This window comes from Lathamus discolor, chromosome 3 (genome assembly GCF_037157495.1).
Source record: "Lathamus discolor isolate bLatDis1 chromosome 3, bLatDis1.hap1, whole genome shotgun sequence".
Lineage (NCBI taxonomy): Eukaryota > Metazoa > Chordata > Aves > Psittaciformes > Psittacidae > Lathamus > Lathamus discolor.
In genome coordinates, this window is record NC_088886.1 from 100,861,788 (window position 1) to 100,887,429 (window position 25,642).

Consider the following 25,642-nt stretch of genomic DNA (forward strand, 5'->3'; position numbering starts at 1 on the left):
ATGGGCTCTCTCATTTATACTGGCCTTAGAAATGCAACATTGACAGCTGTTTTGGAAGGAGGGAAATACTAATGGAAGCAGTAAGTTGGAGGTGGAAGAGAAAGAAAGGATAACGCAGATAATGGAAAAGAAAAAGTAATGCAGGTGACTTTAATCAAGTTTAAAACCAGAGACAGTGAAGTTTTAGTGCTGCAACTCTCCATCTTGAGATATGCTACTGAAGTTGCAGTTCTTTTTGGTGTGGTGAATCCATTTAAGTCTCATTGTCCTTTGCATGTTATAAAACAAGTTTTATGGATTTGAGATTTCTTTTAGGCCTTTTCCTCATTTGTTGTCCTCCGGCTGTGACAAACAGCCTTCTGCCCTTTTGGGGGGCCTGTTTCAGTTGGTCTGTTTTATAGTATTGTGGGCTCATGTCCCCTCTCTTGGCTAGGATTGGATCTTTTTCTGCAGGCAGAGTCTTTGCTCATGGATTTCACAGAAAATTTGTAATTTGTCCAATTCCCTGAGTTTAGTTTTTTTCAGTATAATACTATTTTACTATTATTCAAATAGCAGCCAGAAGCATCCAGCTGAGGTCAAGACCTCACTGTACAAACTGAAGTAAGAGGCAAGCCTGCTCCCAGGTGCTTGAGTATAGCTGTTTGGACGCTCACATAAATTGCAGGGTTAATAGATGCATATTTCTACAGGTTTCAAGCTAGGATGGCAAAGCACATCTCAACCACAAATAAATTTAGCCTCTTTTCCTCTGTGGAAGTTGGAGATTGGTTCTGTGGTAACACTTCCCCCCTCTCTAATTCCCACACATGTACTTGTTACTGACATATATATGACTGTGGTCAATATAGGTGCTTAACTTTTTAAAGAGCCTGTGTAAGTCACTAAGTGCATATTGATTTGAAGCAAATGTAAATTAGAAATAATTTTGACTTGCTAACGTAGTCAAAGAAGGAACATTTCTATTGATCTTTGTCCCAGAAGCCAATTATCTGGATTAAGTGTTTTTATTATATGAAATACAGTGCATAATATATATAATTCTGCATTGATCAGTGTGAAATTGCATATTTAAGACAAGCACTGTATGAGTGGTTAACAAGTGATTTATTTTTTAAAAGTAAATCCTGTTTTACTTATCCCCCACTTTTACCTGTTCAGCAGCTGTGCTTGTAACTGACCAGGAGGCTGTTGACGCATGTGGATCAACACATTTTTGTTCCTATCATTTCCATTTTGGCTTCCTTCCCTTTCACCCTGCTCCATCTACACTATGTTCCCTCCCCCTTCTGCCTCCCCAACGTTGTGGAGCTTACCTGTATTTCTGACTCCTTAGCATTAGCAGTTTTTGCCACACTGTGCTCTGCATTGAAAGACTGTTCGCTGTATTAAATAAATACATTGCGGCAATCTCTCATGCCGGGAAGCGATGCTAAGATGTGGAGAATTTAGTAGCGCATGTACAGGTGATGGTTATAAAAAGTGTGCTGAATCTACACGCTAGTGCCGCTGTACCGACGGGGGCGCGGGTCGGTGGTCCGCTGCGGCCGGGCTCCCGGAGTGCCGCCGGCGGGGCTGCTCCCCCCAGCCAAACCGGGGCCCCGGCGCTGCCTCCCGGGGGCAGGATGCGGCCGCTGCGCTCCGCTACGAGACGGGCTTGCAAAACGGCGACCTCCAGGAATCTCTTGCTTCTCGCTACCCAAACGCTGACAGTATCTACACGTATCGCTACAGCGAGCCGTGCCTCAGCCCCGCAGCAAGTTAATAATCTTGGTAACATCCTGCTCTCGACTCATTTTCTTGGCAGTAGTTTTAATTACGTTTCGGGCTCCTGAATGAATTTGTTTTCTCTGGATCCTTGGTGTATTGAGACGCTTGTCACGTTTGGGTGCCTGCAATCACTGATGCGTTTGTTTTAGGGGATGAATTAGTCTTCTGAGCCTGAGCATGTCCAATTTCTGAATTAGATTTCATTGAAAGCTAGAACAAAACAAAACAAGCAGCGGTTTTGCTGTGCCACTTTCTTTCTCCCACCCCCTCGTTCCCCGCGGCGGGGTAAAAATCGCGTGTTTCCATTCGGCTCGCCAAAAAGCGGATCCTGGCCCGAGCCCGAGCGTGCGGAAGAAGGGGCAGCTCCCTCCTCCGCCACCGCCCCCCCACCACCCCCCCCCCGCCGCGATGCCCCCGGCCGCTGAAGTTGGGAGAGCGGCAGTGAGCGCAACCCCGCGCCCCCCGCACTCACCTCCATGTGGGGGGCGGGGGGGGAGCGCCGCACCGACAGTGCAGTGCCGCGCCGGCCTCGCTCCGGGCCGGGCGAGGGCCACGCAATGCCGAGCGCCCTCCGGGCAGGGGCTGCGGCCCCGCGGAAGAGCCTGTGCCCGGCAGCCGAGATGCTGGCGAACCGCCTCGCCTTTTCTTCCGCTCTCTGGGCTGGGAGAATGGCCCCCCCGGGACATATACACACATTACACATATATATAAAATTATAATTCTGGATACATCTAAATATGTTAACTGCGATTAATTTCGCTGCTCTTGCAGAGCCACCCCGCTTCCCCCGGAGCTGCGAACTCCCCTCCATGCCGCCCTCCCGGGCACCCCGCTGCCCGATCCCCGCCGCCGCCGCGCCGTGCCCCGGCGGCACCGAGCGCCGAGGCTCCGCAGTCACGTGGCGCGGGGGGCGGGCGGCGGCGGCGGCGGGGGGGCCGCTCCGCAGTTCGCGGTCTGCCGGCGCCCCGGCACACACCGAGCGCTGGAGGCTCCGCCGCGCTGTCTGCCAACCCGGGATCTACCTCCGTGCGTTTTTATCCCCGGCTTCTTTTTTCTCTCCCCATCGCCCGTTTTTTTCAATCTCAGAAAATTCTTGGGGTGCTGGGGGAATTTGGGATTTTCTTTCTAAAAGGTGGCGTCTGGGCATCTCCCCCCCGCACCCGCTGCCTTGCTCCGCTTGCCCTTGCGCCTTTTTTCTTCTTTTCCCCTGCCAGTCTCTCCACCAAACCCGGGCTGATGTGCTGTGCAAGAGGCTGGAAATGGAAGTGTTGATGCTCTGGCTTTTCCCCTGGATATTTCAGTGCGTGTCGGTGCGGGCGGACTCCATCATCCACATTGGTAAGAGAGGGAGCGGGGCGGGGGTGGAGAGGGACGCGGTGGCTAAATAAATAAATAAGGGGAGCGTCTCGTTTAACCGCGGGAATGTCACAGGCAGCGGTTCAACCCAACTCTGCGGAGAGACAGGAGGAGGGAAGGGCGACAGGCAGCGGAACCCTTCCCCCCCACCGCCGGTTGTAAAGTTAGGGGCGAAACGGCGGCGCGGGGCTGGAGGGGTGGGGGGGGTGGTGTGTGCGCCGGGGCCGCCGCTGCGGTCTGCCATGTGGCAGGGGAGCCCGTGCGGGGACCTGTTTGCGGAGAAAGGCTTTCTTCGTCCCCCCCGCCGCCCGCCTCCTCGCCACCGAAAACAAACAACCGTCCCCAACAGCCCAGCGGGAGCGAGGCAGAACCTGAACGTGCTTGCGGGGAAAACTTTCGGGGAGCTCGAGCCCGGATTCCCAATCCCGCGTTCCCATCCCCTGCCGTAGCAGGTGTCAGCCGAACCGGAATGCGGGGGGAGGGGGAGGAACGGGGGAACTCGGCTGGGGAAGGGTTAGAAAGGAGAGATTTGCAGCGGCTGTGTGCGTGTGTGTGTGTCTGTGAGCGCAACTGTTGTGGTCTGAATGAGATCTCATTACATTAAACCCCTGGGCAGCAAGGAGGCTGGATCAGCAGTGGGAAGAAGAGAGGGATGAATAAGGGGCAAAAGAAAGGCTGATGTGAACTTTTATGGCTTCTGGGAGCAAGGCGTGCTGCTGTCCGCGGAAAGCCTGGCAAGCAAAAGCGAGTCTCTGCAGTCACCTTTTGGCTGGTGTTGAAAGGTACCAGCAGGAGCGAAAATGAGGATGTTTAGGGGCGGAGAGGGGGGAGAGAATCACTTGTGGAGGATGATCGAGGAGAGTACAGATGATCGGGAGTACGGCTGGGAAATGAAAAGCCGTAATTCCCACCGGCCTTTTCGGGAGGATGGGAGATAAAAAATAGGAGGGAGCAGGGACGAGAGCGACCCTGGCGAGGGGAGGCTCCGCGGGGACGGGAGGAAAGTCCCGCTGCGACCCGGGGCGGGGAGGGGGAGAGGGGGCCGGCCCCCGCCCAAGTTTCCTGGCAGGGGCGGCTCCGGGGCCTGCCCGGGGGGGGGGGTTTCTTTCGGCGCCGCTCGCCTCCGGAGCCTAGGGGCGCAGCCGAGGTAGACAGCATTGCGGAGGCATTAAGGAGACGGGGCCAGCCCTGACAGCTGCGGGCGACTCCGGTCCCGGGGCACTCCCCAGCGCAGGGCAGACCTGACCCCGGCAGCACCGGGGCCAGCCCCGCGGGAAGGGGGGGGGGCACCGAAGGGAAGTGCCCTGACCGAGCTGGGGGAATAGCCTCCGCTGCTCTCCTCAGCCACACTCTCCTGCGAGTGGAGAGGATGAGTTACCTCAGCTTCTCCCCGCACGAACTTCAGCCCGAGTGGTGGTGGCGAGCAAACTCCTCGGGGAAATAGCGGTCCGATGGGCAAGAAAGGAGAGCTGCTGTGTGCAGGGCCGGATTTCCCATGGGCAGTACATGGAGACTCCAGCCCCAGGCGCGCACAGTGTGAATCAGCAGGACTTCTCCAGGCGATGGGGATAACGTTTTTTTGCTTGTTTTGTTGCCAGCACTAAAGAGCTCCCACCGCCACGCAGAGCCGGGCAGTTAAGCCTAGTGTGGGCGTATATACGCGCCGTAGAGAGCGGATTTTATGTAACACACATCGCCAGATGTTTTCACGTTAACTGCATAAACAGGACAGTGAAATTAAAGCTTCCAGGTTATGGACACAAATCCGGGCTTCATGTTCGTGTGTGCATGCAAGCCTCAATAAAACCGTGCCCGAAAGGCAGCAGCCTAAGGACCCTCAAAGCAGTGAGCAAAAAAGTTGGTCAAATTCCCGAGCCTGCTCCGTTTCCCGTCACTGGCGAGGTGCGTCCCTCACTCCAGCGTGGCTCCGGCTCACGGCACCTTCAGTGCCCGTGGAGAAGAAGTGGCCGGAGGAGGTCTGAGCCACCCCATGCTCTGGATGAGCCCGAGCAGACGCACGTGTGGGTCCAGGCCCCACAGGCGTCCAGTGCTCCCGCCGAGCCGGGTAGAGCGCTGCATGGTCCGGGTAGAGGAACGGCAAGGGGGATTCTGGGGTGGCCGAACCCTCCTCACCCTCTGTCGCCTTCCTCCTCTCAGGTGCCATTTTCGAAGGCAATGCTGCCAAGGACGACGAGGTGTTCAAGCAGGCGGTGTCGGATCTGAACCTCAATGACGACATCCTCCAGAGCGAGAAAATCACTTACTCCATCAAGCTCATAGAGGCCAACAACCCCTTCCATGCGGTGCAGGAAGGTGAGCGCCCCGGGCGGCACCCCCGGTGCGGGCGGGCTGCGCGCCGGGAAGGGACCGGGCTGAGAGAAGATCTCCCCGGCCGGCCCGGCCCGGCCCGTTGGCGGGGAGGGAGTTTCAGCGCCGGTAAAGCCCGGACCCGTCCTGGCGCTCGGCTGGAAACTTTTCTTCGGTCGGGGGTTGGCGCTGTCTTACAAGGAAAAGGGACGCGCGGCGCGGTGCGGCTGTGGCATGCCCAGCCGTGATGCGCAGGGCAGTCCGGGCTGGTGGTGGCAGCCGTGGGGAAGCCGGCATGGCATAGCACGGCACAGCACGGCACAGCACGCAAGGCGGGGGTCCCGGTCGGTCCTGGATCCACAAGCGGCCGCTCTGTTCGCTGCTGCGGAGGAAAAGCCGGCCTCCACCGCCGCCCTAGTCCCCCCCGCAGGGCCCACGTGTGTACGCGGCTGGCAGGGCAGATGAGGGGGTGCTGCCGGGGAAGGGGTGGTGGTTTCATGCGGCGCCAAGGGGTCGGGCAGGTCGACTCGATGCTTGCGGGAGGTGGCGGGGCACAAGTCGGCATATCGCCCTGCGAGTCTGCCCCAAAGAGAAACAGGGTTCGGGCGGCCGGCGGCCGCAGCGCTGCCCTCTGAGAGCAGAGCTCCTCCAAAGTGGCTGAGGGTCAGGTAGCCCAGTCGCCGGCTGAAAACCTTCCCAGAGTTTACAAGATCTGACATGTAGCTACGTAGGTAAATCACTTCAATTAGATTTTTCCTTCTTCTTCTTCTTCTTTCTTCTTCTTCTTTTTTTTTTTTTTTTTTTTTTTTTTTTTCCCAAAGGGAAACGTTTAAATTAATCAGCTTGCCTTTACAAATAAGACTTTAAAAAGATATTATTTGTGATTTAATGAAACCAAGGTTAATTATGGCCTAGGTAATTTCAGAAGCTGTGTTTTTCAGTAGTAATTATTCTAGAAACAGAGAGCTATTTATATACCTAGACTAGAATATTTTAAAAAATGATTCATCACCAGCCTTACCCTTAGGTCTACAGAGCACAGAGTGAATCTTACCCTGTATGAAAATTTGCATTAATCCATATGTATTTATGCCGAGTTGTGTACATGTAAATTGTGGCTACAAAATTACACCAAATGTTAATGTTCATGAACTCCAAACAATTTATTTGGCTTTTTTTTTTTTTTTTCCCTTGGAGTAGATGCTAGTTAATATCACACACACTCAGGAGAAACAGCAGTATACACGTTTTTAAGGGTCTAATCCTGTTAGCAGTAGGATTCCTCCTGCTGCTTTGAAAGCTTAGTAAGGCAGTATGGAAAAACCCTTTATGAAAATGGGAAGAAAGGGACTTTAAAACAGAACTTTACCCACATAGTCAGACACCAGAGGAAAATAAAAATCTCTAAAAAATAATGGCATGTTGATTTATTGGCAAAGATTAACTCTGAACAATTGGATACATTTGCAAAGCTCAGTGTCCTATATTGGAGCTTATTCATATTCATGGAAGTGACAGTAGTTGGCTGGCTGAACAATTGCTTTCATCAATGTCTCTTCTCAGCACTAAAACTTTATGAAACTATTCTGAATGCCCTGGGATCTGACAGTCCTGTTGATGGAGTCCCTTTGCTCAGTTTTGTTGAAAGGAGAAAAGCACGAACTGGAGCATTCTTCTTGACCCACTAGGATTTTATTTATTTTTCATTTTTAATTGGTTTATTTGCTAACCTTGAAGATTCGTATTGCATTTTTGAAGACTGTTATGAAAACAAAACTTCTCTGTTGAAAATCCATGATGGACCCACAGAAAAGACTCTGGTCAGATTTTTAATCTTTTTGATTCTAAATCTTTGTGCTACCTGAGTATATGTAAATAAAGATATTTCTTACTGTCTCTTCCAAGATGCTTTTTCAGGGCTCATGTGCCCATTACAATTAGAATTGCTCTCTGATGAGCTGACCCCACACTGGAGAGTTCAGGAAGTGGTTGATGAATGTTCACAATTCCAAAGAGAACTTGTTCTCTGTCACTACTTGATTAAGGCATATCAATGTGTCTTCTTTTGGGAGGACTGCAAAATGATCCTATCTGTGAGTAAAAGCTTGCCACAGTGGGAGAGCCAAGATAAGAGTATCAGGCTTTGCCCAATTTCCTGGCTTGCTTTGTTGGTTCAGGTCAGCTCTTTTTTTTTTATTTAATTTCCTACTTTTGAAACTGTTATGCAACTTGCTGACAGAATGATCCACAGGATGTACAAGTTGCCACGTTATTCTTACTGAGCGGTGTCTCTCTGCCCAGTGTTACTTGGTGTCATTCTGACTATTCAAAATCTAATTGTATCGCACTGTACGGATGTCCTTCTCATTTTGGTATAATATTGCTTATAGTAGTCAAAATAACGTGGAGCAAATCTGCTGCCCAGACTGCTTGTAGGATCTTGCTGCTGCTACATAAAATGCCCTGACACCCACATTATTCTTCTGCAGTGAATTGCTAAGCAGCACCATGGAAATCAATGTTGCAAGCATTAGTTTCATAGTGATGGAACTTTTTATAGTAAAAACCAATTTGGAGTAAAAATAGACCATTGTGATACTACTGCCAGAATAGTTCACGCAAGCAAACCAATCACAAATATTGTTTTTATTTGAAGTTTCTTTTGCAGAGTCTTGTGAGATGACATGATAAATTATTCCTTAAGTCCTTTTAAAAGAATGCTGCAAGCAAAGACCTTCATTTCAGTGATACTGTGCTACCAGAGTTATGAAAAGTCATCCTTCCATGTATCAAAGTCTGTTAGACAGTAATAAGACTTTAATTACTGATGGAGATAGTCTTTAACATGCATTTGATCTGGCATTTATTGTGCAGTTGGAGAACTTCAGCGTGGGTAGGAAGTATAGGATTTTTTTGGTAGGAGCAATGCATTTGTAGAACTAAAAACCAAACAGAAGGTACCTTGCCTTTCATAAATATAGTAGTTTTCAGTGCTGGAAGGTGCTGAGAAGTGTCATAAGATTTTGAAAACAGGCTTTAGGGACTTCACTTTAGAGAGAGAAGGGCACTACTGTGATAGTTTTTGGTGACTGAAATAGATAAATAAAATGCAGAGATCCTGTTTTTTTGAAGGTGGGCACTCATGTTAATGGTGCCAGAGAACAATAATTAACAAAATGAAAATTGTGTTCCATCTTGTCTTTCATTTTAATATACATTGCAGAAACAAGATCCTGTTATGCTGTTAAGTACAAAGGTTGCTTTGGCCCCATCAAACTCATATTCTATAACAAAGTGTGGCAAGTGGGTGGAAGGAACTTCAGTGGCAAGGAATGTAACAGTAAAGAATCAACAGACCCTAGTGTACACATAAAATAGGACTTTTGTCTGTGCTTGCAAGTACTCATCACATTTTGTAGAATATTGCTTTTCTGTATGCGGGAATTACTTGAGGGAAAAATTGCTTTTTCACTGCCTGTCATGGGAGAAAATATACATGGGGAATCATTGTTCTTTTCATATGGTGTTAAGGAAATGAGCTCAAATCACAGACATGATGTTAAATTATATCCTTGCTTCCAAAAGAGCTATGTGCTCAGTTTCTCTTAAGTGATTGAAATGTGAGATAATAAGTGCTTGTTTGTGTGTGGTGTGTATTCAAGCTAGTACTGTGGTAACCTTTCTATGATTCAAGGATTCGAATAAGCTCAAAGGTATGAGAAAAAATTTAAAGCTTTCAGTTCAAATTGGGACTTTTGAGCCTGCCATTGGTTTTGAAAAGGGACTGTGTGTATGATATATGGGTGGCAAACTAGCTGGACTTGAAAACATGATTCTATGTTTAAACTAAAAACCAAATGAAGCTAAAATGTAAGTTTCTGAAATGATGCTTTTAGAGGTGGAATACTTAGCCATAAGTCAAAACTGGGGCATAGGAAAGCTAATATCGTAGTGCTCTTTGGAGAAGGGATCCAAAGGAGACAGTTACTTGGAAACTGTGAAACTTTAAAACCCTGTTTCTCAGCGGATGGTGCTTGCACATCTATGTAGCTTTCCTGGAGCTGAAACTTGCTGTTCTCTCTGCATAGCAATTTCAAATGAATTGTTTCTAATTTGGGCAGCCTTGTATGTGTGCTTGTTGATGTTAAAATGCTGTCAGCGCTGGAAACCAGAACAAATTTGGAAAATCAGTATGTGATTTGAGAGCAAGAATGGTGTTCCATAAAAGGCTTTATTGTCAGTCCCATGCATGCTGCTGTGGTTTCAGAGCATCTCAGAGCAGCTGATTTTTTGGATATCTGTGTTGTATACCATTGAGTGAATCTGATCTCTTATTATAGTCAGTAGGACTTGGTAATGATACATACTTGGCGTAGAATAGAGTAGACAGAATAGACTATTTCAGTTGGAAGGGACCTACAATGATCATCTAGTCCAACTGCCTGACCAATTCAAGGCTGACCAAAAATGAAATGCCTCTTAAAAACTGACAGGCTTGGGGCACTGGCCCCCTTCCTAGGAAGCCTGTTCCAGTTTTTGACCCACATGCTTGGTAAAGAAAGGCTTCCTTTCCCCTCCACCCCCGCACCTCCCCTGGTGCAGCTTTGAACCTTCCCGTGCGCCCCGTAACTGGATATTGTGGAGGAGAGATCAGCACAGAGTTCTTGAGCTGTCTTGGTTCAGCGCGTATATTTCATGTTACTACAACAGTTGCTTTCTAAGAGTTTTATTTGTTGAGAAGGTACAAGCTGATCAATGTGTAGATAACGAAGATGAAATACAGACATGGAGAACAGGACTCAGCAGCTATGCTGCTATTCTTACATTAATTTATCTGGCTAAAATCTCAAGTGAAGCTATGCTTGTCATATGTGCATTGCCCAGTGGTAGGGAACCGCGGAGTGGTGTGACTGTATGCTTGTGTCTGTGCATGTGTCTCGAGATATTTGCACATAGCTCTTTTTGCAAGCCTAGGACTCTACTTCAGTAGTAGTGCAAGTGTTCCTGACCAGAAGGCCACAGATGGCCCAGAAGCTGTGTCCTGGCAAAATACAGACTTAAGACTTCAGTTAAAATACTGCTTTCTCTGTTGTGAGATTTTAGGTGGCTATTAAATATAGAAGGGGACAACAGCTGTAAAAAGATACCCCTGGGCATGGTGATAACCCTTCCCTTGCCATTGGGTAAGCCCAGGTCTAGCACCGTATAAAGCTATGTCAAGTAGGTGTTTGTGTAAGTGTGGAGTAAGACGTTTTGTTGAGCTTATAGTTTCACATGCTGCAGAAGTGAAGGTTGTTTTTAGAGTTAGGATGTTTTAATATCAGAATGTAAGAGTAGAGGGAAAGGAAAGGGAAGTTTAACAAATAGAAACAAAAAAATAAGATAAAAATTCGTAAAATATTGCATATACAAATTATTAGTTTTTTGCAAAGCGGAGCTTTATTGATTTGACTGCATTAGACTGGGGAATTTGGTGCCTAGCTAGAAATCATAGGCTGTACCTAGATTCCTAATGTAAAACAAAAAAATTGCAAAATTACTATCTGCCAGATAGCAAAGGATTGGTTTGTATCAATATACTGTCAACTGATTTTTCTCCAGTGGTTTCTCTTAAGTCTTTCATTGTCGTGTAACTTTACCTTTATCTGCTCTTCTGATGTGGCTTGCTTCAACGCAGATTTCACAGTTTTCGTCAGGGTATGGGGTCTTGTTTGGCAGTTTTTGACAGGTGAACTCTGAGCACAAATTGCTACATAATTTTTTCTAGGTTTAATCTGAGCTATCAACACTTTTGAAAAACCAGCCAGGAAGCAGGAAGGGTGGTGATCCCTCCCATGGTCAGAGAGGCCTTGCTGTGTGACTACACATTGCACTAGTTTGCTGCAGTTAAAAGCTGTTGTTCCGTGGGGTAAATGGGCTTAAAAATTTTACCTCCTTGCGCCCTTTGAGACCAGACCAAGGCCTGTTAAGGACTGCCACAGCGGAGACATCTGTGACACCATTGTCTCATTGTGGTTGCGTTTGCATGCTCTGTAGTTGCATGGCTCAGTATATTACAAACTGGAGTATTTTGCAGAGCTAAAGAAAACATTCAATTAAAATGTCCATCTCTTCCCATTCATAGAATCATAGAATTGTTCCTATGTGTTTGTTATGCTGAAAGCAAGGACCTGCATATATCTTTGGTAGGAAAGGAGCCTGTTTGGTGTTGAGGATGAAGGCAGCCTACAGACTGGGCAGACATCCAAATATCCCTTTGCTTTGTTGTTTCTTTACATTTGTGATGTGTTACTTTGTAGCCATGCCTCTTCAGGTTCTGGTCACAATTTAATTGCAGGTGCCAAATATTTTGTACTTCTGTGAGGCAGTCCCGCACACACATCCCTGCTACAGTTTAGGTATTTTTTTACAGGATCCCTTTTGCAGAGGCTTCTGTCAGTTCAGGTGAGGCTGAGCTGCCCGGGGACCAAGATCCAGGCAGTGCCATGCATTGGGGTGCAGCAGGCAATGAGGAGTCAGAGGAAGCAGTAGGTGCTGCTGTGGGCTCACAGCTTAGCATCCCAAGGTAGTAAGGATTGGTTGGTTGGTTTGTTTGTTTTCTGTGGAAACACCAGGAGCATTGATGTGAGCTGTTTGGAGCAGAGAGTTCTGCTCCAGTTAGAAGGATTTTGTCTGAAATATTCCCCCGCTTCCATCTGCATAGCAGGTTAAGCTTATTTCTTCTCTCTCTTCTAATATACGAACTTGCTAATACCGTGCTTTCCATGCTGGGTGTGGGTCACCCATCTGTTTTAAGTGTATTGTGCACAAGAGTAGCTGCAGGGTAGGCTACAGGTTTTTTTGAGTACCCAATGGTCTTTCCCACTAATCCTGCTGCTGATCCTGCTCATTTATCAAGTAGCTGCAGTTGGGTTTCTTTTTCTAGGATTTCATCATCGAAAATATGCTACATCATTAGCCAGCATGCTAGAAATTATCCCAAATGATCAGAAATAAGCAGTATTGATAAAAATATTAGCAAATATGTTTCAAGGTTAAATATTTCTTTCTGTTTCTCTTTTTATTTAATTTTTTTTTTCTTGCAGAAAATATTTTTCTGAGTGCGTTGTTTGTCTGTGGCACCTTTTCTCAGCCATTACTGTGGAGGAGGATCTGTAAATGTGAAATGAGTATACAAAACCGCCTCAGCCTGATCTAGTTAAAATAATGGCAAAAAAAAAATGATCCCTAATTGTGAAATACAATCTGTAGATATGCATATATATATGTATGCCTATATATTCCATACAGATAATTTAATTGCTAGATTTACTGTAATGTGTCCAGCAGAAAATATGCCTTGAGCTTTTTTGTGTTCAGAATCTTCCAGCTGCAGATGATTAGAGGATTGACTATCTAATATTACGTTTTAACTTATGTTTTCATGCAGAATGAGGTGAATTTAATATTTTGATGTGATTTATCATGCTATGGTTGAGCCATACTGTGAAAGCAGTTAAAACTACACATTCTTTGAATGGAGGGGATATCGTCATGTTTATTAAAGCTGTTTATGGCTTACACTAGTAATTTACTGGAAGGAAAACTAAACAAAGCCTCAAAGCCTAGTTCTAGAATGGCAATAGTGCTTGCCTATAAGACTACAGCACTCTTAAGAATGTGGCTGAAATAGTTACTTCAGATTCAACTTCTTGCCACTTCAGAGGAACATAGTCAACCCAATGTTTTTTAGGCAAAGATCAAGAAGTTTTTCATGCTTTTATTCATAATAAGTTCCCTCTGAGGGGGATTCCTGTTGTGTCTTTATTTGTCTCTGTCATCTCATGCTTAGAGGTATTTTTTCAATTTGCCCCTCAGAAAAAATTTACTTAAAATGCATTGCTGGAATCATGGCTGTGTCAGTCTTTTTTATATATATATATATATATATATATACATATATATATATTTTATATATATATATATATATATATATACACACACACATATATTCATTCTTGCAGGACACTTTCACATAAAACCAGACATCTACATATATATACTCTTTTAGCCAACCTATATAATATATGTATAGTAGAATGAAAATGGCTCACACAGTTGTTGCTTTTCTGGCAAAAGATTTTTCCATAATTTATATATATTTGAGATGATTTTGAAAAATGGTTTACATGTTCAATTTTGCATTTTGACAGGGTTTTTTTCTTTTTTTTTTTTCCATGTAATAGAACTTGCAGTGATTTTTCTTACACACAGGAATGCTGTGTGGTTCTTTCCATTTAGAAACCTGTTGGTTTCAGAGCAGGTTTCAGACCAAGGAATGAAACATTTTAGACACATGGCACATACAAGTTATGCAGAGTGCCTTACACAAAAAAGTGTCAGCTCTGGAGCTCAGATCTAGGTGCCATCCTGAGAATCCTTTCCATTTTACTCTTCGTTGAGGAAAGGGAACAGCTAATGCTAATCCTTAGTGTGGCTCTTTGGCTATTAGAGTTCTTGTCCATGAGAAAATTGAAGTGAGACTGTTCAATAGAATGCAACATGTTGAGAACCTCATTTTATGTCATATGTAGATCTGTAATAATTTCAAAGGGAGATAATAATGATATGCTAATATGCCAAGTTTTCTTTCATTTACATAACTTTAAGGCAATAAATGTCTGAAATATGTTGAAAAGGTTTCTTTTATGCTTTTCCGAATGGCTTGCATTTAATTATAATTTGGAGACCTGACTGCTGTGCTTGAAACTACATTCAGGTTTGTGGGTTTGGAGTGATTTTTATAGCCGTAGAGGTATGTCTTATTAGAAAGATACTGTCTGTACTAGCCCTGTGAAGTTCTGTTCCTTTGACCCTGTTGTGGCATGTTGGTGTCTGTCTATTTTTTTTTACTTTTGCCTATTACATATTCAGGTATGCAGTAAGAATTAATACTGGAAAGTACAAGCCACCAGTGCTTAAAGGTATAAAGAACCAAGAGGCATTAATTTCAAGTGGTGTTTGACTACATTAAAACACACAGCAGGGTTTCTGCTGCTTGACCTTACTGAGAACTATTCCCTTAGCAACCTTTCATAGACAGAGTAAAAGGACAGTAAGAAAACATTTTTTCTTCCCCCTATATTCAACAGAATAATATTTAAGAAATTACTTTCTCTCTTAAAAAATACAACAAGCTCAAACCAAAAATCTCCCAGTGGGTTCAGCATCTCATTACGGATCTTGTTTCTCAGTCCAGTTATTTAATCCTCTGCTTTTTAACTTACTTATCTGAGTCTTTGAGATTTTAAGTAGTAGCATTGCTGATGGAATATTTTCAATATCTTCAAGAACTCACTGATACTCTGTTTTGTTCTCATTTAGAAAGTGAATAAAAGAATTTTCCATATAAGTGAATGTTTGTAAACTTCATGAAGATCGTCAGCAGGTGAATGACTCAGCTTTATAGGATTACTTACTACTTAGGAAATACCAATTATTTGCTGCTTGGTAAGAATTTCAGTGGGGAAACCATATAATTATCTAGGGCAGCATTTCCACAGCCCTTTGTTTCCTTAACCTCTGTGCTCCTGGATAAAAGTATAATTTGGGATAGTGAAAAGAAGAGAGACTGGGCCTCTCAGTGTTTTTTCTGTGTGTTTGGAAACACTTGACTTAATTTTATTTTTATTTAAAAAATGCTTTAGAACCCGAAGGAAAACTCTAGCATAAATTGTGCATTATCTTGTGTGGAATATTAGCTACATTTTAATCTAAAGGACCAATGTTTTGTCCATTTTCTATCCTACTGGAGCACATTTTTGGAATGATAACAGTTATCTGACACACTCATAGAAGAGAAATTTAGAATGTGATGTCTGTAAGGGTCAAAACACAGAGGTCTAGGATGTTGAAGTGCACAAAAATAAAAGGGAACAACCCAATTACTGGCTTTAACTTTATTTTTACTGAAACTTTATTTTTCTTTCCTTTCAGCTTGCTTTTGTCCCGAAGTGCTACAGTTACTGTGGAAATAACAGTTTTTCTGATACAGCTAGGACTTAGTGACCCAAACAGAAAAAGCTTGGGCTTCCTCTGGCCTGAGCAGGAGGCTTGCACAGCATGGGTCTGGATTTTTAAAGAGGCTGTGGAAGGGCAGGGCTGCCACAACGTTAGCGAGTAATCAGTCTGCAAATAATCACCCCATGGCAGGCATTTCACTTCCTGAGAGAAGAAAAGGTATTTCCAAAGTGTGCTCACAGGACAAGATAGGGAAAGATATGGTCTAGCAGAAGTTGAGGTTCACTCAGCCTCTGCTTGTAGAAAGTCACTTGTCCAGGGCAGCTTGAAATTAGAGTGCCTACATCTGATTAAAGTGATGCACAGTCAGCATGAAAAGTAATTTCACGTTTCAGCACTACCTAGGTTGGGATTTTTTTTTCTTAGTTTTATTTTTTTTTCTTTTACCTTAGAAAAAACCTATCAAATTGTAAGAATGCTGATGTATGTGATAGTGTTTAGAGAACACCTGGGAGAAAAGTCTGCCAGCAAGGCTTCTAGACAAGCAGTATCTTCAGCTATGTGGTTAGCGCACCCATTAAATGTGTTACAGTGCTTCAGCAGCCAGTGGGTCCTGCCTTGCCTCTGGGTGGGTACTCACAAAGTCAGCTGTGCAAGCAAGTCGAAGTACTGTTGTCAAGCGTGATTAGAGACAGCCTTCTTAAAAGCAGGTGGTTGGAGTAATCTTTTCCTCCCTTCTCTGCCTGTGGCAGAGGCTCTGGTGTGTCAGGATTGGTTCACAATTGGGTTTCTTAAGGCTCAATGCCTTAAGAAGGCTCAGTGTCCTCTTTGCTTTTACGCCGTTGCTTAAAAATAAAACATAATGTCAGTTAGAACTCAGTCATCTGGGCCATACATGACTAGTAATGCCTAATTCTTTTTGAATCAGATCTGCAATCCTAATTCTCAAAAGGCAGTTTGCTGTCTTTCCTTATTATTTTTTTTTTCAGTAACCTAATATTTATGTAAGGAAGGACTTTCTTCTGTTATCCATTTTATTTGTTCTTAGAGTCTTATTGCCAAGCCAGGGACGTACACTTGTAGCTGGTATATCTATGCCTGGGGTCCTTCACCAAATATTCAGTTTCTCAAAGGCATCTGGGTGGGTGAGACATACACTTTCCTGTTTGTGGTTGTCCTTTTCAGAGCCATCTCCTCACTTCCCACCATGTCTCATTTTATATGGATAGCAGACTCATCATTCTACTTCCTAGTGAGGTTTGGAAACATAGATACTTTCTCCCCAGTCTTTTTCAGCTGCCTCCTCTTGTTTGGTAGCATGGCGTTCCCCCTCTACTTCCCCCTTTCCCTGCCACTGCTCAATGCAATAGATTTTATGAACATGCTTTTTGTGATTTGCTGGATTATTCTATTTCCACTGCATTTTAATCATCATGATGACAACATCTGTTGGCAGCAGTACACAGATGTCTTTTCAGAGCATATTCTAAGGTTTGTAAATGGTTACTATATCTACATGAGAAAATGAAGGGTTTGTCTTTTCCTTTTACATTAAAAGAAATGGAACTGCATTATGGAAATGAAATGTGTGTCTCTGGGAGACTTGCTGCCTTTCAGTCACCGCCAGAGGAAACTAAGTGTTTTGCGAGGGTTCCTCTGTGTTGCCTGCTGCAGTGAGCCTGGGGTTTCTATTACAGAATTAAGTCTCTCATCCTGCTTTCACTGATATGATGGGTAATTTTCCTCTTTATTTTATTTTATTTTATTTTATTTTATTTTATTTTATTTTATTTTATTTTATTTTATTTTATTTTATTTTATTTTATTTTATTTTAGATTTTAACTTTTAAAGCTGTGTATCTCTGACATTATAAGGAAATGGACAACACATGTGGACAAGAAGCCAGCGGTGCTCCTTGAGAGCATCACAGTAGCTCTAAAGAATGGCAAAATATCAGGAATGTGAAAAAGAAATTACAGCGGTGGTCAGTTGTATTTGCTATAGTGCATTCTGGCAATGCTTGCAGTGAAATGCATTCAGAATAAAATGTTAATTTGATCAAAAAATACTTCAGAAAATGTCCATCAACTAGAAGGCAGATACTGTATTGTCATAATTTTAATGCCCCTTTATTTTCTTTCTTGTGCTAATTATCTTCCAAGAGTCATTGTCCTTTAGGCAGTTCAACATGCAGAAAAGCACCTGATGGGTATGCAAGAAGCAAAGTTTGTTGATCAAAACTGGGAGTTCATGACCTGCACTCATGGTTGCAATGGGGCTTTAAACTGGATTTTGATAATTCTGCTAACTGGTCTGTTATTGTTGCTGGCCTGTAGGGAGACTATTTGTAAACTGGAGTCTTGTCTCTTGCCTTGAGAAGTTCTGGGTGGTTGTGCTGAGTCAGTTGAAGTGGCACATCTCCTAAAAGATGCTGTAAGAGTGGCTTGAAGCAGGATGTGTATGATGTTTTGGCTCTGAAATTCATTTTCACAGAAAAATAAATGAATAAGCTGTTACATGGGGTAATTAATAGGGAAATAAATTATTTTGCATCTTTAGTGAGAGAAGAATATGCATCATACACACACATGTATCATACATGACATTTTACTTAGTTAAAATCAAGTTGAACTCAGTCACAAGATGATCAAAGGACAGGCAGAAAAAGGTGTGAGCCAGCCCTGCTCAGTTCACTCCCTGGGTAAGTTCGGTGAGCTAATAAGATAAGATTGTTCTCTTTGAAGTTGAAGAAGAAATAGGAGGAATTTCTTTGAATGTAGAACAGCGTAGTGACAGCTGGAAAGGCACTGGGAAAGGCTCTGTTGGCTCCAGTGCACCTGGAAAGTGCCTTAAGGCAAAATGAAGGCTTGTGTCAATTTGCCATTTAACTGTTCCCAACTACTTTTTTTGGTGAAGTGTATTTTGCTTAGGAAATACAAATAAATACATGGATTCAGAAAATTCTGTCTTTTAAAAATATATCTCCGTCTCTTCAGGCTTGCCTTGAATGTATGATTTGCAAATAGCTTGTCAGATTACCAGATTAACTGGGAAATAGTTGTAGATTTTAGGGCCTTTGGAAAAGCTCAGAATTTTAAGTGGGGGATCTTCAAGATTTAGCATGTTATTACAAAGTTAATAAATTGCTTGAGAATTGATAGGGAAACTTATGATTCCATTGATAAAATGCAAACCAACTGAGGAAGCTGGTCTAAAACTCAAATAAGCATGCAAGAGGGGAGATGAAATTGTTCCTGAAAAAAGGTTTGTATACATGTGAATTTCTACTTTTTCTTTCTTTTTTTTTTTTTTTTTTTTTTTTTTTAGTATTTCTGGTGATGTTATATTGATGTTTAAAAAAAATTACAACAGTTACTTTTGGCTGCAAAGTTTCCTAACAGATATGACAAAATCATTAACTCCATGAAACCGTAGAGACAGACAAATGCAGATGTACTTTGGTCTTGGTCTAATAAATCTAATTTTAAAAAGTCCTTTAAGTTTCTTAATGAGGGGTTGTTAGTATGCAGTGTGCCTGTGTTCTTTCCAAAAGATTTTCCAGGGTATCCATATTTGCAAATAATAGCTCACATGGGAAAAGTGTGGCCATCAAGGTAATAGAGTGTTCACAGTCCTTTAAAAAATTGTGCCTGCAATGCATTCATCTGGAATAATATTAGGATTTAAACTGAAGATGGGAAATATTTGCTGACAGGACTGGCCTCAAGGCATTCTTTTTCCTTCCTAAATGCTGATAAAATTGCCTGAAATGTTCTAAAGTATATTGAAGGTTGTCTCAAGATGGATGTATTGGTTTAAAAAAGGATTATTACATTCTCCCCACAATAATATTCTCTTTTTGATGAGATTTTACAAGAAACTGATTTTCTCTCTTTTTCTATAGAAAAATATTGATATAGGAAGTGAACTTGTTGAGAGTGTTAGTTACCTTGATATAGAGAAAGGTCAATTGATTTTCTGGATGCTGGTCCTGGATTAAGTTTTAAATTGTGGAAGTTTGACTCTAACTCTGGTTGCTGATGAATGAGAATTACAAGGTGAAGAGAGATGGGGTCTCAGAGCATTTTCTCATATGTTTGCTTAGCTCTGATCTGTTTAGCATGGTAAGGAAGACAGAACTTTGTGACCTCTGTGTGTGTCATTGGGATTGGCATTCCTCTTCCCAGTGCTCATGGAGTGTTATCACATACTTCATGCCTCTTCCTGACCTGTCTGTGGGGCCCAAGAAGGGATCTTTCTCTTGAAATGTAATTTAAGGTGCATGTGTTTTACTTCATTCCTTATTTCCTTCTCCCCTTTCTCTTCACTGTCATTCTTGGTTCACCCAAAGTACCAGATTGGCCAAAGGAAGCTTTGAGACATCTGGTATTTTAGGCTGGTACGCTTGTCACTTAATTCTGTTATTGCTAAACTGTATTTTCTTAAGCCAGAAATGATTTAAACTAGATGTGGACTTGTGAAGGAATTTTTGTCCCTGGTGAGGTAAGTGGGGACCTGCTACTTCTTTTTTGTTCTCTGTACTGTGTGGGTTGTGATCCATTTCTCAGGATTTTCTGATATAACACATTTCGTGTGAAGAGGGCCTGAAGTTCCCCTGCTCTGCTCGAGTTGCATTGTGGCTCTTGCCTTTGGTCTTTTACTGTAGACTGTGGGACGGCTGTAGGCCAGTTGTTTTCAAGTGTGTTCAATTTCTATACCTCTGGGAAAGTTCTTGAGAGGGGTCATAAATTAAATCAATGACAAAAGATTATTATTTTTTTTTATTGCCTGAATTGCCTTGTGAACCACAAGTTGAAACTAGTGGTAGAAGATTTAGGAAAATAGGATTAGGAATAATCCTTGGTGTTCACAGGACTGATGTCTTTTTGACCCCTTGATTATATTTTCCTCTGATAGAAAAGAATTGGAATCGATGACCCAGATGATTCTTCCAGCTTTGTCCCCAAGACACAGAGCATAAGAATAGAATCCTAGAATCATTTAGGTTGGAAAAGACCATTAAGATAATTGAGTCCAACCATAAAATGACAGTATGCTCACTGTCTTTAATCTCATACTCATGTTTATTTTCCTTAAAATGGTCTGTTAAATTTCTGTTTGAAGTACTGAAGGTTTGTCTTATAATTAACCAACTACAGAAAAAAATAGAAAAAATTGAGAAACATTTTTGAATGACAAGCTGTTATCAAAGTGCTTGCAAGCAGATGAACAATTCCCTTACATTTGCTAGTCTCAGTTGTGTTCTGTAGGGAAATATAATGGGAAGGAGAACTGTAGGTCTTTGGAGGTATAAAAGCCTCAGAGGTATAAAATGAAGAGGGGATTTTTGGGATGTCTGACAACCAACCATAAGCTCAGATACTTGCCTGTTTGCCAAGCATGACTGTGCCACTGTCATAAAGTAGACTAGAAGTCTTTAATAGCTGTACTTCAGTGCTTGTGAACTAGTGAGCGATTATTTCATCTTCTGTTTATACCATTCATCAAAGCAGTTTGGGCTGACAAGGCCTGGAAAATTCTCAAGGGTCTTGCTGCTGTTAATGCAGTGCACTACAACGGGACCTCTCTTGTACAACAATGTTGCTGAGTACTTCTAAAATTGTAGTCTATATTGGCACTAACTCACTGAATCATAGGAGTTGCACACACCTACCCATCCGCCTCATTTGAAATGATTGTAGTAAATTCTTTGGAAGTTTTTCCTTCTGTATATTGCATGTGAAGTTTTGAAGTTGATTATGTTTGTTACCATTAATAAGACACAGTAGCTATTTGGTGATTTTTAGAAACTCAGACCATCTACTTAAAAAAATAGAATTATTTCTGTGAGGATTTTGAGGAACTGAACTTTTTTTTTTCTTTCCAGAAATCTGAATAAATATCTCCAACAAATCACTGTATGCAGAGATGTTTTACTGCTTTAATTTACTAAATTTATTAAATACTACTGCAGCTTTCTTCAGTTCGTAGAAGCTTTGTATGAGGACCACAACTTGCTTGCTTTCTGTTGATAGAGATCTGAAAGCATAAGCTTATAACCATCAATAACCATGTGAACTTTTGCCTGGCTTGATCCTCAGACTTATTACAGCTGAGGGTCTAGACCACATGTAACCCCATGACAACTATTTGATTTTAAATAGTGCAAATCACAGTTAGTTACTTTTTACAAGCAGGCTAAGCATTTGTGCATAGAAAAGCTTTGCAGGCCCACATGCATTTAGCCCTGACCCGTGACCAATATAAGTACTGTGAACGTGAGCCAGATCCAGTCCTAGGGATAACTGTAGGTACATGATGCAAGCTTTATCTCCTCTGCCCTGCCATGTGTAGTTGTAGTAGAGCATGGCATACACACGCTTTGGGATGCATTTCTTCTTTCTTTTCAAGTTAGCTTGGCTCTTCAGGCTCTGTGAGTGGGCATCTTGTACAACAAAGCAATTAAATTGGTCTATTGCTTATGCTTATTGTAGTCACCTGAAATCTTTTGCAGGAATTTCTGAAATATGATGCTTGATTCTTCCAGAGTCAGAACCTGCATGTGGGAGGAGCTTCTCACATTCATGAGCTTAAAGGCAGTATGGTTCAAGGCACATGCAAGGCACAGGAAGCTCTGGAGCAAGTGACTGTGATTGCAGCATCAGCTTTAGTTGTAGTGATGAATTTGGCTGCTCTGTGAAGCTTGTCAGTATTGCTGCTACCCAATGAGAAGGGTTGGAATTTGGGAAAGACAGCTGTGGGACAGGGAAGGAGCGCCACTCCTATTTTCCATTGTCTCCCAACTGACAGCAGGGGTAAATCTGAGTGCACTGCTGGGACTTCACTTGTGGTTTGTCCCTTCACATGTATTTCATATTATGGTTGAAACAGCCTGGACTTAGCCTGAAACAACCTCTTATAATTGTGGCATCAAAATTAGATTCTTCCTAAACTTCTGAGAGGATGTGAGCTGTCTCTGATTAACAGTCCATATGATATACTGTCTGCTTTGCCTGTGTGGGAACTGAGTTCATATTTCTGAAAGGTACAGCCCATGGGAAAATTTCAAAATTTCAAAATCAGAGCTGCACCATGGGCAAAGTTGAAGGAACATTGAGTGTTCTCAGTGATACACCCATTTAGGCCAGATACAGCTGATCATTTCACAGGTGAAGGCATGTTCAGCTGGCTAGGGAAAGACAACCCAGGACTATGTCACTGGGGTGACTGCTTCCAGCTAAGTCGCAGCAGACTTGACTGATCTGTAAGGATTTGAAGTGGTTAATTCCTAAGAGAATGAACTGTAGTCTGATATATGGTATTCAATGCAGGCACAAAATAAAGACTATACTGGGGGGGAAGTTATTTGTTGAAAATTATTGTCACCTCTAGAAGAAATAGGCAATAAATCTGCTTGACTGTCTTCATTAAACCAAAAAACATCTGTTGCAACTCTTGTTATGGTAACTGAAGTAGGTATTAAGTTTGACTGTAAAAGTTATAGAAAACATAGCTTTAAAAATTCATTGCCTGTTTTACTAGTGATTGGCAAATAATTCCTAAAAAGAAGTTTTAAAGGGTCTGATCTGTGGAGTTCAGAGTTCTGAGTCTTAATTTCGGTTTGAGAGTATCTAGCTCTTCCAGGGAGGGTCTGTTTGCAGATTTAAGATCAGTATCAGATGTTTTTCTAAGCTCATAGCCGCCTATTGCACAGAAGTGAGCAAGAGCTAGGCAAGTATGGACAATGGGAGAATGAAAACAGAAAATTCCCTAAGAGGATCTTTCAGGCCTTAGTGCCAGTGATGCAGATGGAGCTTGATATCCCTATTTAGGAATATCCTTAAACTGTAATAGGAGAAAGGGTCTACTTGCTCAAAAATACCAGACTGCATTTATTAACTTACTGTAGCAGCTATAGCTGCTGTTGTATAGTGCAAAGCATACAGAAGATAAGAGTTCTGAGCCTATGATTTTCTTAATACGCAGAAATGGTTACATGTAGCACAGAATGTATTCCGTAACAGATTAGAGATCCATTATTAGTTTCTAAGTGCTTTCAGCAGCAGAATATAATGGTTCTTTGAAAAGTCATGTAGGCATCTTTACTCCTTTATCATTCTCCTGAGAAAATGTAAAACAGAAAATGCAAACAAAATTAAACTCCTGTTTTTTTAAAAATTCTTTCCATGAGATTTGAAAGAGCAGTTGGAAAAATCCTTTAATCTTTGTTTCTTTGAAAGCTCAATAGAAGGCAGGTTTTCTGTTACAGACTTCTTATTAAAAAATAAATAAATAAATACTCCTGCCTCAGAATGTTTAATTTTTGGTGACAGTGCTGTTTTCTATTACCTCTGCCCACTCTCCCAAGTAAAATCCAAGAAAACCTTTGCTGTCATTGCAGATTCTTCTTGTGGTAAGGAATATTTTTAGCTACTGAAAATGAAGCAGCTAATCAGGCTTGGGCAATGGCAATCCATAGACAGAATTGCTGCATTTTCTTACCCTCTGTAGTTCCCTTTGTTTCCTATCTTGAAAATAGTGGGGAGAAACTCCTAACTAAAATAATCTCCAGGGAACTATTTATTCTTTTAGTGTAATATGACAATGAAGACTGATTGTATTTTGTAAGACATAAAACCAAATGGAAAATATGTGACTTCTACCTTAGGGCTTTAGTGGGCTTTCTGTTCCCTATAGTCAATGGTTGCTGGGTCCAGGGAAGGATGAGGCAGACGTGGTGCTGTCCCAGTGCTGAGAGCTGCCTTACACCTGGCGGGCATCCCTGCTTTTGTGCGGGCACTTCTGGGAAGGGGGCAGCAGAAGAGTGGTGCGTCTGGACCTGCTGCCTGGGCAGCTGGCCAGGGGCTGCTGAGGCTTGCAGGCAGGCAGTCTTCAGAGACCTTTGGTCTCTGTGGGCCAGTCACAAAAGATACCTTTTGTGTACCTTCTGTGAACCGTTCTTGGGACTTTTTTTTTGTCTAATGAGGAAGCAGGATATTTTGTGTTGCTCATGACTGATTGGCTGGTGTCTTTCTTGAGAATTGTTATTGAAGTCTGTGTATGTGGGTAAAATTTGCTTTTAACTTCAGCAAGGAAGGTACAAACTGAGGCAAGGTAGTCCTGAAAGCTGGAACTTGAACCAGTCAATTGGTATGTCATTTTGTTATGATACTGTCACTGGTTTTAGCACTAATCTTTATTTTCTACTGTCTTCTATGAAATTGAAACCTGTTGTTTTCATGCCTTTTTTTTTTTTTCAGGAAAAGTTTCCTAAAATATATGTCTTGTTTTATGCTGAATAGGAATTTCTTCATTAAATCCTTGCTGTGTGGGCAGGCTGACTGCAGCCCCTGCATGGCATTGAATGGCAGTTTCTTGACTGCCCTGGTATCTCCTCTGCTGGCCCAGCCTCTCCCAGGCTGGTCTTGTGCTCTAGATGAACCAGCCATCAACTACAGAGGCACAAGTCTCTGCAGCACTTGCTGGCACCTAACTTCATGTTTGCATTTGCACTGGAACTCTTCAATCAGATATTTAAATGAGCATTCAGTGTTCTTATTTCTCACAGAATATTGAACTCTCCATTTAATATCTCCTTTCATGAGGAAACACTCTACACAAACTTTAAAACTACTTGAATGCCATTAGGAATTGCTGTGATGCCTAACAATGTGTGTCTTGTAACTTGCTATAAAGACAGTTCATGATGATTTGGTACAACAGAAAGAAGGCATATTTCCATTGAAAGTACTTTTCTTCTTGCCGTTTGTTCAGCCAAATGCTTCAGAAATAGCTATGGTGATTGGGTTTACCTTCGCAAGCTTGAGTTTTTTGATATGGGAGATTTCCTGTTCAGAAATGACCAATTAGGTGGAACCTCAGAATAAAATAAGGAAGTGTCAAATGTGGTAAGAATATCTAGGGAGGTTGCTGTGTACTTGCACTGTGTGTTTGATTAGGGAACACTTTAAAAGCCTGGGAAACAGACAGGCTGTCATTATTGCCTTTAATGGGAGGCCTCAGAACTGTTAACTGCTCTAGAGATGGCACTGTGGATTTCCCTTTCAAAATAGTCTTGAGATAATGCTCCTTCCCCAGATCCCTGGTGACATGAAGGGCTTAGAAGTGTGTGTCTGACTTACAGCCCCTCAAAGCATTCTTATTCAGGGGAAATCTTCCCAGGAGTCTCCATAAAGATACTTGAAAAGA

General features: G+C 42.7%; 1 protein-coding gene across 1 annotated transcript in view; it reads left to right on the top strand.

Annotated features, from left to right (window-relative positions):
* Positions 1–2,732: 2,732 nt before the first annotated feature.
* GRID1 (glutamate ionotropic receptor delta type subunit 1) overlaps positions 2,733–25,642 on the top strand; it is a 539,323-nt gene continuing 516,413 nt past the window's right edge. The window contains exons 1-3 of the mRNA XM_065670830.1: positions 2,733–2,796; positions 2,985–3,108; positions 5,284–5,439. Of these exons, the coding sequence (XP_065526902.1) occupies positions 3,030–3,108; positions 5,284–5,439 (235 nt within the window). The 5' untranslated portion in view covers positions 2,733–2,796; positions 2,985–3,029. The remainder of the gene's footprint in view (positions 2,797–2,984; positions 3,109–5,283; positions 5,440–25,642) is intronic.